This window comes from Pleurodeles waltl, chromosome 6, assembly GCF_031143425.1.
Source record: "Pleurodeles waltl isolate 20211129_DDA chromosome 6, aPleWal1.hap1.20221129, whole genome shotgun sequence".
NCBI classification, from domain to species: Eukaryota; Metazoa; Chordata; class Amphibia; order Caudata; family Salamandridae; genus Pleurodeles; species Pleurodeles waltl.
This window is the reverse complement of record NC_090445.1, coordinates 239,370,547-239,384,084: the sequence shown is the minus strand read 5'-3', so window position 1 is coordinate 239,384,084 and position 13,538 is coordinate 239,370,547. Positions and strand designations below refer to the sequence as shown.

At 49.2% G+C, this 13,538-nt stretch overlaps 1 protein-coding gene across 2 annotated transcripts in view; it reads right to left on the bottom strand.

Annotated features, from left to right (window-relative positions):
* MRC2 (mannose receptor C-type 2) overlaps window positions 1–13,538 on the bottom strand; it is a 761,492-nt gene that overhangs the window by 395,325 nt on the left and 352,629 nt on the right. For both annotated transcript variants that reach the window (XM_069237988.1, XM_069237989.1), the window contains exon 14: window positions 11,788–11,890. In XM_069237988.1, coding sequence (XP_069094089.1) covers window positions 11,788–11,890 — 103 coding nt within the window. The remainder of the gene's footprint in view (window positions 1–11,787; window positions 11,891–13,538) is intronic.

The window sequence follows — 13,538 nt, the reverse complement described above, 5'->3', positions numbered from 1 at the left end:
TGGGGTGCGCGCTCCTCCACACATCCACCAGCCCACACTCATTAAGCCACTGCCGCCCAGAATCCGACAAGGACCCAGTCTGACCATACAGTTGACCTGAGCGATCCAGGTCCCCATCCATCACCAAATTAAAATCACCCCCAGCAATACAGCACCATCCGGGGACTGCAGAATCGGAGTCAGAGACTGTCTCAAGAAGGCTTCCTGTTGAGAATTGGGTGCATAAAGGGAAGCGATCGTGAGAGTGAAACCCCCCAATCGGATCCGCAAGGCCAAGAGCCTCCCCGGACCTCATGCAATTTGGATATGAATTCCCCAGGGAATGCGCGTGATAAAAGTATCGCCACCCCTGCATGCTTTGACGGCAGGGAGGACCAGAACTGCCTGGGAAACCACTTGGATCGCATACAGGAGGTATCTTTAAGGACAAGGTGCATCTCTTGCAGGAGACATACATGACTCCCGGATCTCTCTAAAGCTGAGAAGATAGCTAGCCTCTTAGTAAGGTTATTTAGCCCCCTAACATTTAAGTTTATACATTTGATGGTCATAGCCTAGACTGAAGAATGCAAGCCGGAGAGACAAAAGCACAACCTAGGACTACCCTCCACATTATCGTCTAGACCGCCTAGTGCAAGCAGGCCTGAGGATGTCTTTTCAGAAGACCAACATCGTGGGGAAAACCAACAGCAAAAAAACAAAAAGCACAACAGGTGCATGTGACACAAAAGTCCTCGATCGTCCATCCTTGCGAGGTAAAATCTCCACGGGGCAGTATATTCCGCCATGCCAGTAACTCGGTCCATTGCCCCCACCGCCCGACCCTCTGCAACAGTCAACATACTATTACGGCTGTGGCCTGCAGTACTCCCGGACGCCCCCGGGTGCTCAGACTAGGCCGAAGTGCCGGCTGCCACGCTGTTCAAAGCGGCTTCTCTCTCCGATCCCAGCTCCAAGGCCGCCGGGCGTTGCAACTTCCTTTTCTTCTCTCTTCTCTGCCAACGAGGAGGGCCACCCGCCGATAGAGCCGCCCCCTCACTCGCCTCCCGGCTTGTGTCCTCAAGGCCCAGGACGCGGCCAGCCTCCGTAACCGATTTCACCTGCCGAAGCTGATCCTCCCAGTGGAGGACCAGGCGGAACGGATGGCCCCACGAGTAGGACACATTGTGTGCCCTCAAGTGATCCGTGATCGGCCTAAACTCTCTCCGTCTCTGCAAAGTCCGCACTGATAGATCCTGAAAGAGCTGAAGTTCATGCCCTCGAAAGAGGACAGACTGGAGGTTGGGGACCGCTGTAGAATCTTTTCTTTGAGGACAAAATTGTGGAGACAGGCTAAAATGTCTGGGGGGCGGTCTCCAGGGGACCCCGCACGCCCAGCTCGATGCACCCGGTCCAAGACTACCTCCTGTGTCTCTTCTGTGCCAAGCAGGGAGCGAAACAAATCCACCACGTAGCCCCAATGTCCCCTTTTTCCGCGCCCACCGGGGCCCCTCGTATACGGATATTTTGTCTCCTCGAGCGATTTTCCAAGTCCTCAACCGCCATCTGAAGGAGGTCCTGTTGCTCTCGGAGGCGGACTACCTCCTGTTGCAGGCCTGCGACCTCTTCGCCGCGAGGAATCTCACTGTCCTCTAGCTGCGTTACACGTTCACCCAGGGAAGTAACCTCTCCTCTTATCTCCTTCACCTCCCGTGAGATGTCCCTACGCAGCTCCTGGATATCACCTCAGAGCGACTCAAACAGGGAGGTCAGAAAGTCCCTCGTCACGGAAGAACTCTCCTCTGGCTCCGTCTCAACTCGACTTTCCAAGGCCCTTGTCTCAGGTAAGTCCTCCATCATAGGCCCAGGCGTAGAGCGCGCCCCTGTCAACATATCCGTCACTGAGCGCTCGCGTTTGGACTTTGATTTCGCCCCGGCCTGATCTCACCTCACCAACTCAGCTCCGTGGGTCCTCCAAGATCACTTTTCCAAGGCCGGTCGGCGTGCACCGCTCTCTCCGGAACCGCACCAGGGCACAGCTCCCAGCCGCCACCAGGTACTACGGTCCGCTCCTTTCGCCCCTTCGCAGGACTACAGGCTAGGCTAAGCAAAGATTCAAGTGCCGGGGTGTGCCACCCAGAAGTCAGGGAACCGGATCCCCGCTATCCACCAGGGCCCTGCGCCTCACCAACCTCGCTCCAAGGCACCCAGGAAGGGAAGCTCTGCCAGTCACCGCCGGATCAGTAGGGCTCCAGAAGCACCGTTCACTCCTCAGGTGCCTCAACCACCAGGCGCCGGGCCCCGCGGCTCTCTCCAGTTATCAGGGGGTCCCAGGAAGGCTCCTCGGCCCTCTATCCCCGTCGCCCCGGCCACAAGGGGCGCCAAGGGAAAGACCCATCCCGCGGCCCAGGCCGCGCCTCGTGCCGCGCCCTGACTGCCGGGCCGAGCCCCGCTCCTCCCGCTGGCGCGGCGCAACCCGGCTCCGACCGGTGCCGCCGCGTCCAGAACACCCAGGGGGAGCAGCACAATTCCGGAAAAGCCTCCGGGCCTCCCCAGGCTAGCCACAGGTCGCTTTTCCGGGCCGAGGCGGCGGAGCGCAATCAGGAACGTCCTAGCGCTCCGCCATCTTGACCACGCCCCCGTCTACATACATTTAGGGCCAGATGTACCACCATTTTAGTAGTCGCAAATGGAAATTCGTCAAGTTTGCGACTGCTAAAACAGCCTCTGACATGTCCAAACCCTATTTTGCAAGTTGATAACCTATTACCAACTCGCTAATTAGGGTTTTGAGAATTGCTATTAGGAAGGGGCGTGCCAAGGGTGTCCCTTCCTAATAGCGAGTCGCAGGAGGATGTATGATTGTTTTGCGACCGGAATGCAGTTGCAAAACAATCACAGTTTACTGCTTATTTCAAGTAGGTGGTAAGCCAGTAACAAATGGAAAGGGGTCCCCAGTGGACCCCTTCTCCTTTGTGAATGGTAGGTAAATTGTTTTTTTAAGAGCAGGCAGTGATTCCCTTAAAAAATTAAAGAAAAACATGAGTTGGCTAGGAATCACCTTTTAATTCTGTTTGCAGTTGATATAATCTATGGAAGTGAGTGAGACTCCCACACACATAAACAAGCTACTGATGTTGGAAAGTAGAGAGACACCAAGGACATTCATTAGAACAGTAAGGTGGAGAATGAGTGTGTAGGATGTTGGCTCTGTATATACTATCTCTAAGTGAGAGATAGTGTGCACAGAGTCCAAGGGTTCCCCTTAGAGGTTGATAGTGGCAAAATTAGATCATTCTAATGCTCTATTTTGTGGTAGTGTGGTCGAGCAGTAGGCTTATCAGAGGATAGTGTTAAGCATTTGTTGTACACACAGGCAATAAATGAGGAACACACACTCAAAGACTTACTCCAGGCCAAAAGATTTTTATATAGAAAAATATATTTTCTTAATTTATTTTAGAAGCACAAGATTCAAGATTTGAGGTAGGTACATAAAATGCAAGGTACTTCACACAGGTAAGTATAGAACTTTGATTTAAAACAGTAGTACACACAGGTGGTCATTCTGACCCTGGCGGTCAAAGACCGCCAGGGCGGAGGACCGCGGGAGCACCGCCGACAGGCCGGCGGTGCTCCAATGGGGATTCCGACCGCGGCGGTAAAGCCGCGGTCGGACCGGCACCACTGGCGGGGTCCCGCCAGTGTACCGCGGCCCCATTGAATCCTCCGCGGCGGCGCAGCTTGCTGCACCGCCGCGGGGATTCCGACCCCCCCTACCGCCATCCAGATCCCGGCGGTCGGACCGCCGAGATCCGGATGGCGGTAGGGGGGGTCGCGGGGCCCCTGGGGGCCCCTGCAGTGCCCATGCCACTGGCATGGGCATTGCAGGGGCCCCCGTAAGAGGGCCCCTACATGTATTTCACTGTCTGCTGCGCAGACAGTGAAATACGCGACGGGTGCAACTGCACCCGTCGCACAGCTTCCACTCCGCCGGCTCGATTCCGAGCCGGCTTCATCGTGGAAGCCTCTTTCCCGCTGGGCTGGCTGGCGGTCTGAAGGCGACCGCCCGCCAGCCCAGCGGGAAAGTCAGAATTACCGCCGCGGTCTTTCGACCGCGGAACGGTAACCTGACGGCGGGACTTGGGCGGGCGGCCTCCGCCGCCCGCCAAGGTCAGAATGAGGGCCACAGTTTACGTTAACATGGCAATAAGCTATTTTAAAAGTGGACAGTGCAAAAATCAACAGTTCCTAGGGGAGGTAAGTTTGGTTAAGTTTCTTAGGTAAGTAAAGCACTTACACAGTCAGTCTCCTGGGCATAGGCAGCCCACTCTTGGGGGATCAAGGCAACCCCAAGGCCACAGCACTGGCAACACAGGGCCGGTCAGGTGCAGAGGCCAAAGGAGGGCCCAAAACACATAGGCGCCTATGAAGAACAGGGGTGCTCCGGTCCTAGTCTGCTTACAGGTAAGTACCTGCGTGCTCGGGGAGCAGACCAGGGGGGTTTTGTAGAGCACTTGGGGGGGGGGAACACAAGCCTACAAAACACACCCTCAGCGGCACAGGGGCAGCCGGGTGCAGTAGGCAAAGTAGGCGTCGGGTTTGCTATAGAAAACAATGGAGGGACCCGGGGGTCACTTAGGCGATGCAGGCAGGGCACAGGGGGGCTTCTCTGGCCAGCCACCGACTAGGCTAGGATGAGGGACGCCTGCTGGTCACTCCTGCACTGGTAGGTGGTTCCTCTCGGTCCTGGGGGCTGTGGGTGCAGTGCTTGGTCCAGGCATTGGGTTCCTTTGTTACCAGGCAGTCAAGGGGAGTCTCTGGATCCTCTCTGCAGGTGTCGCTGTGGGGGTGCGGGGGGTCGACTCAGGGTGCCCACGTCGTCGTAGTCACCTGGGAGTCCTCTATGCGGTGTTGGTTCTCCTGAACTCAAGCCGTCGGGAAGAGAGAGTTCTTTAAAAGTTGTTTCTTTGTTGCAAGTTTTGAACAGTGCCACTGTTCTCTGGAGTTTCTTGGTCCTTTAGGTTCACAGCAGTTCTCGGAGTCCTCAGAGGTCGCTGGTCCGTGTCGGATGCATCACTGTGCAGGTTCTTTGAGTCTGGAGACAGGCCTGTAGGGCTGGGGCCAAGTCAGTTGTCATCTCTGTCGTCTCTGCGGGGCTTTCAGGTCAGCAGTCCTTCTTCTTTCTTCAGGTTGCAGGAATCTGATTTCCTGGGTTCAGGGTCACCCCTAAATACTAAATTTAGGGGTGTGTTTAGGTCAGGGGGGCAGTAGCCAATGGCTACTGTCCTGGAGGGTGGCTACACCCTCTTTGTGCCTCCTCCCTGAGGGGAGGGGGGCACATCCCCATTCCTATTGGGGGAATCCTCAAAACTCAAGATGGAGGATTACTAAAGGCAAGGGTCACCTCAGCTCAGGGCACCTTAGGGGCTGTCCTGACTGGTAAGTGACTCCTCCTTGTTTTTCTCACTATCTCCTCCGGCCTAGCCGCCAAAAGTGGGGGCAGTGGCTGGAGGGGCGGGCATCTCCACTAGCTGGGATGCTCTGGGGTGCTGTAACAAAAGGCATGAGCTTTTGAGGCTCACCACCACGTGTTACAGTTCCTGCAGGAGGAGGTGAGAAGCACCTCCACCCAGTACAGTCTTTGTTCCTGGCCACAGAGTGACAAAGACACTCACTCAATGTGGCCAGAAACTCGTCTGGTTGTGGCAGGCTGGCAGAAGCTGGTCAGCCTAGCACTAGCAGTCGGACTGGTATTCAGGGGGCATCTCTAAGATGCCCTCTGGGTGTATTTTACAATAAATCCCACACTGGCATCAGTGTGCATTTATTGTGCTGAGACGTTTGATACCAAACGTCCCAGATTTCAGTGTAGCCATAATGGAACTGTGGAGTTCGTAATTGACAGACTCCCAGACCATATACTCTTAATGGCCACCCTGCACTTGCAATGTTTAAGGTTTTGCTTAGACACTGTAGGGGCATGGTGCTCATGCAACCATGCCCTCACCTGTGGTATAGTACACCCTGCCTTAGGGCTGTAAGGCCTGCTAGAGGGGTGACTTACCTATGCCACAGGCAGTGAGAGATGGGCATGGCACCCTGAGGGGAGTGCCATATCGACTTAGTCATTTTCTCCCCACCAGCACACACAAGCTTTGAGGCAGTGTGCATGTGCTGTGCTGAGTGAGGGGTCCCCAGGGTGGCATAATACATGCTGCAGCCCTTAGAGACCTTCCCTGGCCACAGGGCCCTTGGTACCAGGGGTACCATTTACAAGGGACTTATCTGTGTGCCAGGGCTGTGCCAATTGTGGTAACAAAGGTACAGTTTAGGGAAAGAACACTGGGGCTGGGGCCTGGTTAGCAGGGTCCCAGCTCACTTTCAATCATAACTGGCATCAACAAATGGCAAAACATTAGGGGGTAACCATGCCAAGGAAGGCATTTCCTTATAGTACCCATGTTCCTTGCCTACTATATGCCGATGATTTGGTGGTAGTGGACATGACGGAAGTGGGACTACAAAAGAAACTGGAGGCCTTCCATGATTATTGCTTAGTTAAAAGACTTACGGTTAACTTGGACAAGATCAAAATAATGGTGCTGGGAAGGGAAAGGGGGGTTTTAATTGCCGCTTGGGTGGGAACAAAGTTGATAGGGTCTAAAAAATATAAATAAGCGTGTATGTGGTTTGATACCAAGCTAATTTGGAGAGATCATGTGGAATTGCTACAAACAACTGCATTTTCATCTTGGTACGGGGTCTAAAACTGTTCTGTCAGAAGTATGGCGAGCCCTCTTTATGCCCCATTTTGTCTGCCTTTAATATAATGGTTCGCCTACAATTTCAATATGGGGTGGAAGTGTTAACCCTACGTAGCAAATTGGATTTGAACCCTGAAGAATGTAAATGTGTGAAAAGGCGTCTTGCACTGCCACCCTCAAACATGATCCAAGCCATAAGGCAGAATGTCAGCTTACCTCCTGGAGCTATTTTGGGTTGCTAGCTACACTAAAATTATGGCACAGATTAAATGGAGGGGAAAATCCTAAAATATCGCATCTCTGTAAAATGATGATAGAAAATAGTGAACTGAACTGGGCTCTCAAGTAAGACTTATGTTAGGTAAGCTCTGTGTTAAATTGTCAATATTGACAGATCAGTGGAAAATAGGCCAGCAGTTCCCCAAGCAAGAGCTACGTGCCACTGTAATCAAAAGTGCTAGAGAGCAGGATCTGCTGCATTTGAGGAGCAAATTGTCCACTCAATTTCTGGTCACAGGTTGGAGTAATACATTGAGACCCTGCTAAGTTCCAAGCTTAGGAATGCTGTGTTAAAATTCAGGGTCGAGGAGGGTATGTATACATGTAGGTTGAAGGTAAAATGTAATGGGATACATATTCTATTGGATTGCTTATGGTTCTTAGGCGAATTGAAAGTGTTTTTAATACCTATTTGTATTACTTATGGAATTACTAATTGGAATGAAGCCATCAGCCTACTGGAAAAAATATGAGATTTTTAAATGTTGTATGTGCAATTGTGTTTTTCTTTTAATGCAATATGGGAGACTTTAAAAGGGATGCCAGATAATTTGCAAGGTTCCTGGTGGGTGGTATGAGACCCTCCATCAAACTGCTTTCTTTTTATACTATTGTATGTACATTGTGGATAGGTTCTTTTAACTGTTTTTATTTTAGGATGTATGCATGGTGATGTTTATAGACCATGGTTATTGAACTTGGCCCTTTTTCAGGATCATACCCAAACATTTTGCCTCCTTCCTACTATTTTTCTGACCTGTTTTTGTTGGCTTTAGGACTTTGGGCACTTTACCACTACTAACCAGTGCTAAAGTGTATATGCTCTCTGTCTAAATTGTATTGGTGATTGGTTTATCCATGATAGGCATATTTGATTTACTAGTAAGCCCCTAGTAAAGTGTGCTAGAGGTGCCCAGGGCTTGCAGATCAAATACTACTAGTGGGCCAGCAGCACTGATTGTGCCACCTACATGAGTAGCCCAGTAAACATGTCTCAGACCTGCCACTGCAGTGTCTGTGTGTTCAGTGTGGAACTGCTAGTTCGACCTGGCAAGTAAACCCACCTGCCAGGCCCAAATATTCCCTTTTAGTACATGTAAGGCACCCCCCTAAGGTAGGCCCTAGGTAGCCCCATGGGCAGGGTGCGGTGTATTTAAAAGGTAGGACATGTACTGGTGTTCATGCCTGATAGTGAAATAATGCCAAATTCGTTTTTCACTATTGCATGGCCTATCTCTCCCCTAAGTTAACATGGGGATTGCCTTTAGATACCCTCTAAGTGTAATTTCCCAATAGAAGCAGATAGAGATTTGGAGTTAGGGGTCTCTGAACCCACAATTTAAAAATACATATTTTGGTAAAGTTGTTTTTTTAGACTGTAAGTTTGAAAATGCCACTTTTAGAAAGTGGGCATTTTCTTGCTTGATCATTCTGTGCCTCTGCCTGACTGCTGAATACACGTCTGGATCATGCTCACAGCTGGGCTGTTTGTGAATTCACTCTAGACAGTAACACAAAGGGAGCAGAGGTATGTCCTGCATATCCTGATGGGTCTTCCTGGGCTAGAGTGGAGGGAAGAGCTGACACTTGCACCTGAACAGGGATGTGCAGGTGCTTAAACAAAGCAGTCTCCAACCCCCTAAAGTGTGCCTGGGGTCAGGACAGGGAGAGGCAGGGACTTGTGCACTACAAAGACTTTCCTTTGATGTTTGCCAACTTCAAAGGCAGAAATGGGTATAAGTAATAAACTGCTTACCCCACAACTTCAGAACACTTCTGGATCAAGAGGAGATTGCCAAGACACCAAGAGCTGTGAGGAGGAGTACTGCCCCTTTGCTGTGTCTGCTTTGCTGGGTTGGCCTGCCATTGCTGCTTCTGCTTTGGAGAGGACAAAGACTGGACTTTGCTGTGTATCTTGCTTGTGAAGTCTCCAAGGGCTTGGAGAGAGCTTGCTTTCTGCTATGAAGTCTCAGGGACATCAAAGACTTCACCTGCCAGCTCCTGGGTTGTCTTGGTGAGGATCTAAACTCACTAGGTGGTGCCCACTCCAGTTCCTGGGCCATTGGGAGTGAAGGTTGGCCTAAAAACAAGAAGAACCTGGCACATCGCTACCCAATCCTGCAGTCGCCCCATCACGTCTTGACCTGCCAGATTCATCGACCCCGCCGGGTCTTTGTTTTCCTTGTTTCTAAGGTACTGTACTGGGGGTCAGTGCGACTCCGTGACCAGCGCCACACTCCGTCTTAAGTGGTGTCAGACTGTTGCGAACAACTCAATCAACGATGGTGTGATAGCCCCAGTTGGAGCTATTTTGTTTCCTAGCACTTTATTGGGATTTAATCTTTAAAAAATCATATCTTTGCTTGTGTATTTTGGATTTTTTTTTTGGTTTGGTCTTGTTTTACTTAGATAAATATTGGCTATTTTTCTAAACTGCTGTGGAGTACTTTTGTAATATTTTCACTGTGTTACTGTGTGTGTACACAAATACTTTACACATTGCCTCTGACATAAGCCTGACTGCTTGTGCCAAGCTACCAAAGGGGCGATTAGGGATTGTCTTATGTGTGTGACTCCCTCACCCTGACTAGAGTGAGGGTCCCTATCTGTACAGGGTGTAAAACTGACTGCCAACTAGAGACCCAATTTCTAACAACAGTCTAAATAAACAATTATTTGGCTTCACTACATGGAACTGTGCAAAATGATTCATTGGGGAATGAGCAATAATTTATAGACGTTAAACCTGCCACCAATTGTGGAATTATAAATAATCAATTATAAGTAATGAAGAGGTTTGGGAATGAGAGAGGTGTGTGTGTAACCAGTGCTGTGGGTGTTGAACAACGTCCTACTGAAATTTATAATACAGAGACAAATAAAACTACTATGGAATATATTATGTAAAAGAAGTGGAATTTAGTATGACTACATCTAGGCATGTGAGTTAAAAAGAGAGAAGCACCACTGAAAGGCTCAAAACAAAGATGGGGGAACAAATGAAATTCACAGGTGTAGGAAGTCGGCTCTTTATATAGTGGACCAAAAAGAGGTACGATGAATAAAGAGTCTATGCAAACCCCAGAGGAATTACAGAGGCACAAATGACACCCTAAATGAGCTCTCTTTTGTGGTAAAGTGGGGGAGCACTTAGGCATATCAGAGGGTCATGCTAAGCATGCATTGCGCACACATAGGCAGTGAGACACACCCTAAATAAAGAAATCCAACACTAATTCATAAAAATAACACATACCTTTGTATACATTTTGATACCAAGAACATCTGAATCAGGTGAGTACTTTGAGCTATTAATTTTTACAGTTTAGAAAAGTCAACAGTGCATCTTTCTGAAGCTGCAATGTTACAATATGGGAGAGAAAACACATATATGGCAAACAAGCACTCCACAGCAACTTACATGACTGTTCTCCATCTCGGGTGGCACTGGGGTGGCCAGGTGAAGTGGTGTGGTTCAGCATCGGGTGCCCTGTTGAAGCCAATAGGGATCTGTCTGGTCAGAAAGATGCTTCAGGTAGAGATTGGGGGGCCAGTCTGGGTGAACCACCAACGGGGTTCAGCCATTCTCGGGGATGTAGGGACACCAGTGGTCCTTTTCTCCTCGGTCCGGGGTGGCCAGGTGCAGTGGTCTCTTGGACCTGCGGATTTCCGTCACCAGTGGAGGTTAAAGTAGAGGGGGCTTGCAGAAAGAGGCTGCAAGCTCCCCTGCCTTAGAATGCCGGTTTGCAGGTCATCCTGTTCGGAGGGGTGTGTTAACACTCCTGCCAGAGCAGGCTTTGTTACTGACTGAACAAGAGCAAAGGCTCTCTCCCTTGTGGGTGGGAGGGGGGTCAGAAACTTGTCTGTTGGTGGCAGGCTGGTGGAAACTAGTCAGTCAGCCCACCAGCAGTTGGTAGGATTTCATGGGGCATCTCTAAGGTGCCATCTGGGTGCATGTATTAATAAATCCATCACTGGAATCAGTGATGGTTATACTAACACGAGATGTTTGATACCAAAGATTCCTATTTACAGGGAAGCCATCATGTAGTTGGGGAACTTGTATTGACACGTGTCCAGTACATGTATTTAAAATGGCTTCCCTGTTCACTTACTATGTCTACAACTCATCAACAATGATATGCCCATACCTGTAATATAATGCACCCTGCCTTAGGTATGTAAGACCTGCTGTAGGGGTGACTTACAGGTATTACAGGCAGTGTTAGGAGTCGTGGTTTCTCTTTTTGGAGCACCTGGTCATGAAGCCTGCAGTGGCAGTCTGGATGAGTTTGGTGCTGGGCCCCTTAAAGTGGCACATGTTATGCTGCAGCTCTTGGGGGACCTTCTTTAGTACTTATGCCCTAGATACCGGAAGCATCTCTGTAAGGTGTAGTCACCTGGGGATCAGATGCCAGTGGTCTTGTTTTTGGGGAAGAAACACTGGCACCGGGGACCTGGTTAGCAGGAACCCACTGCACTTCAGTCAAAGTTGCATCAAAAACCAGGCAACAAAGTGGGGGGGAGGGGGGACACTACTGCAACCAAAACCCAGTTTCCTACAAACGGTTAGTGATTTGAGAAATAGGGAGGACCAACTGAAGTATATACAAAAAAGATGTAAAGGAGAAGTAACACTTGGGTACCTGGAATAAAGGGCTTCTATTATATTCAAATAGTGACAATATACATAAAGGAAACTATTTATTGAGTCAGTGAATGAAACCAAGCCATGTCAAATTCATGATGTGTCCGTACTCACTCCCAAACCATCGCTCCAGGTCCAACCACTCTCGCTGCTGGGGTCCCGTCTGTTCAACCCAATCCAAAACCAATGTTGGTCACGTACATCAGACTCAGGCTCCCTAGTCAGAGACAAATCACAAGGAGATTAAAGAGGTTCAACACTTGTTCCCAGTAATCACTTCTGAGATATCTAGATTGTTTGGTGAAAAGACAAAACAACCACTGTCATGCTAAGATGCATTGTAACCGAGCCTAGAGATCAGGATGTGGAGGGGATAAAATGTGGACAAAGTAAAACTCTAAAACAGCGTGGTGTGGGTATCAAGTAGACCTATTGGGGAAGGCTCAAGGGTAATAAAAGGAATTTCTCCTTCACAGAAAACAAATACATACTTCCTTCTGGCAGAGGTGACAAAAATAATTCAGTACACGCAAACATATCTTAAGAAACAACATGGTTACTTGCCAGTAGGAGTAGGTTTGCAGCTTAAAGAATTTTCTGGAGTCACATGTTGTGAATTATTCCATCATCTAGCAGTTGAGTCTACAAACGTTGGTTTTTTTTGTGTGTCTTTCTCTTGTGTGACATCAGACGATGCATCAGAAGTTCCTGTGCGTGATCGCCATCTTCAGATTTTTTTTTCTAGTTTTCTTTTGTCCCAATTTTGTTTGTTTTTATAAGGTATTGTTTTCCCACCCGTTCACTTCAGGTCGCATTTCTGGGGAGGTGGGTGGGTCGCATGTGAATCCAGAAAATTCTTCAAACTGCAAAACTACTCCTACTGGTAAGTAACTTTCGTTTTGCAGCATGAATCCTCTTCTGGATTTACATGCTGTGCATTAGACTATGTAGTGGTATCCCGTTCCTTGGGTAGGTTGGATTTAAGTGTGGATGTGTTGGCAAGTGGGTGTTGTAGTACTTCCTGTCCTACCTGTGCTTCCTTGTTCATTCCGATTATATGCAGTAGTGTTTTGTGAGGGTTTGTGGAGATGACCAAGTTGATGCCATGCAATTTTTATCAACGGGTACGTTTGCTAAGAATGTGAGCTTTGCGATATTTTTCCTGGTTGAATGTGCTCTGGGGCGCACAGGTAATGTTTTTCCAGCACTGCTGTAGCAGGTTTGTATAATCTATACTATTGATTGTGAGATTGTTCCCTTGGTCACTGATGATCACTTGCTTGCTCTGGCAAAGTAGACACATAATTGGCTTCCCTTACAACAACCCTTTGTTTCCTGTAGGTAGTACATCAGTGCTCTTCACACATCCAGAGTGTGAAGGGCTTTATCAGCTTGTGTCTTTGGTTCTTGGAAGAAGATATGTAGTTGTATGGTTTGGTGGATGTGGAAGTGAGATACCACCTTTGCTAGGAACTGTGGATTAGTCTGGAGGTCTACCTTGTCCTTCAATCAATCAATAAATCAATCATTGGTTTCTAAAGTGTGCTAATCATCCAGGCTCTAGGTCCAGGCTGCTCAGGACTTCAGTCGAAAAGCCAGGTCTTGAGTCCCCTTCTGACTTTCTGGGGGGAGAAAGATGTCCTCAGGTGGATGGGAGACTGTTCCAGGATTTTGCAGAGAGGTTGGAGAAGGAACAATCTCCACTGTTGCTGCAGTGGATGGGGTGGGGGGGGGGAAGATGCCGAGCAGGAGTCTCAAGGGATGGTGGAAGCTCAAGCAATGATTGATGTATGCTGGTCCTGGTTTGTGAAGGGCTTTGTAGGCATGCCGAAGGATCCTAAATTGGCATCTCTTGTGTAAGAGGG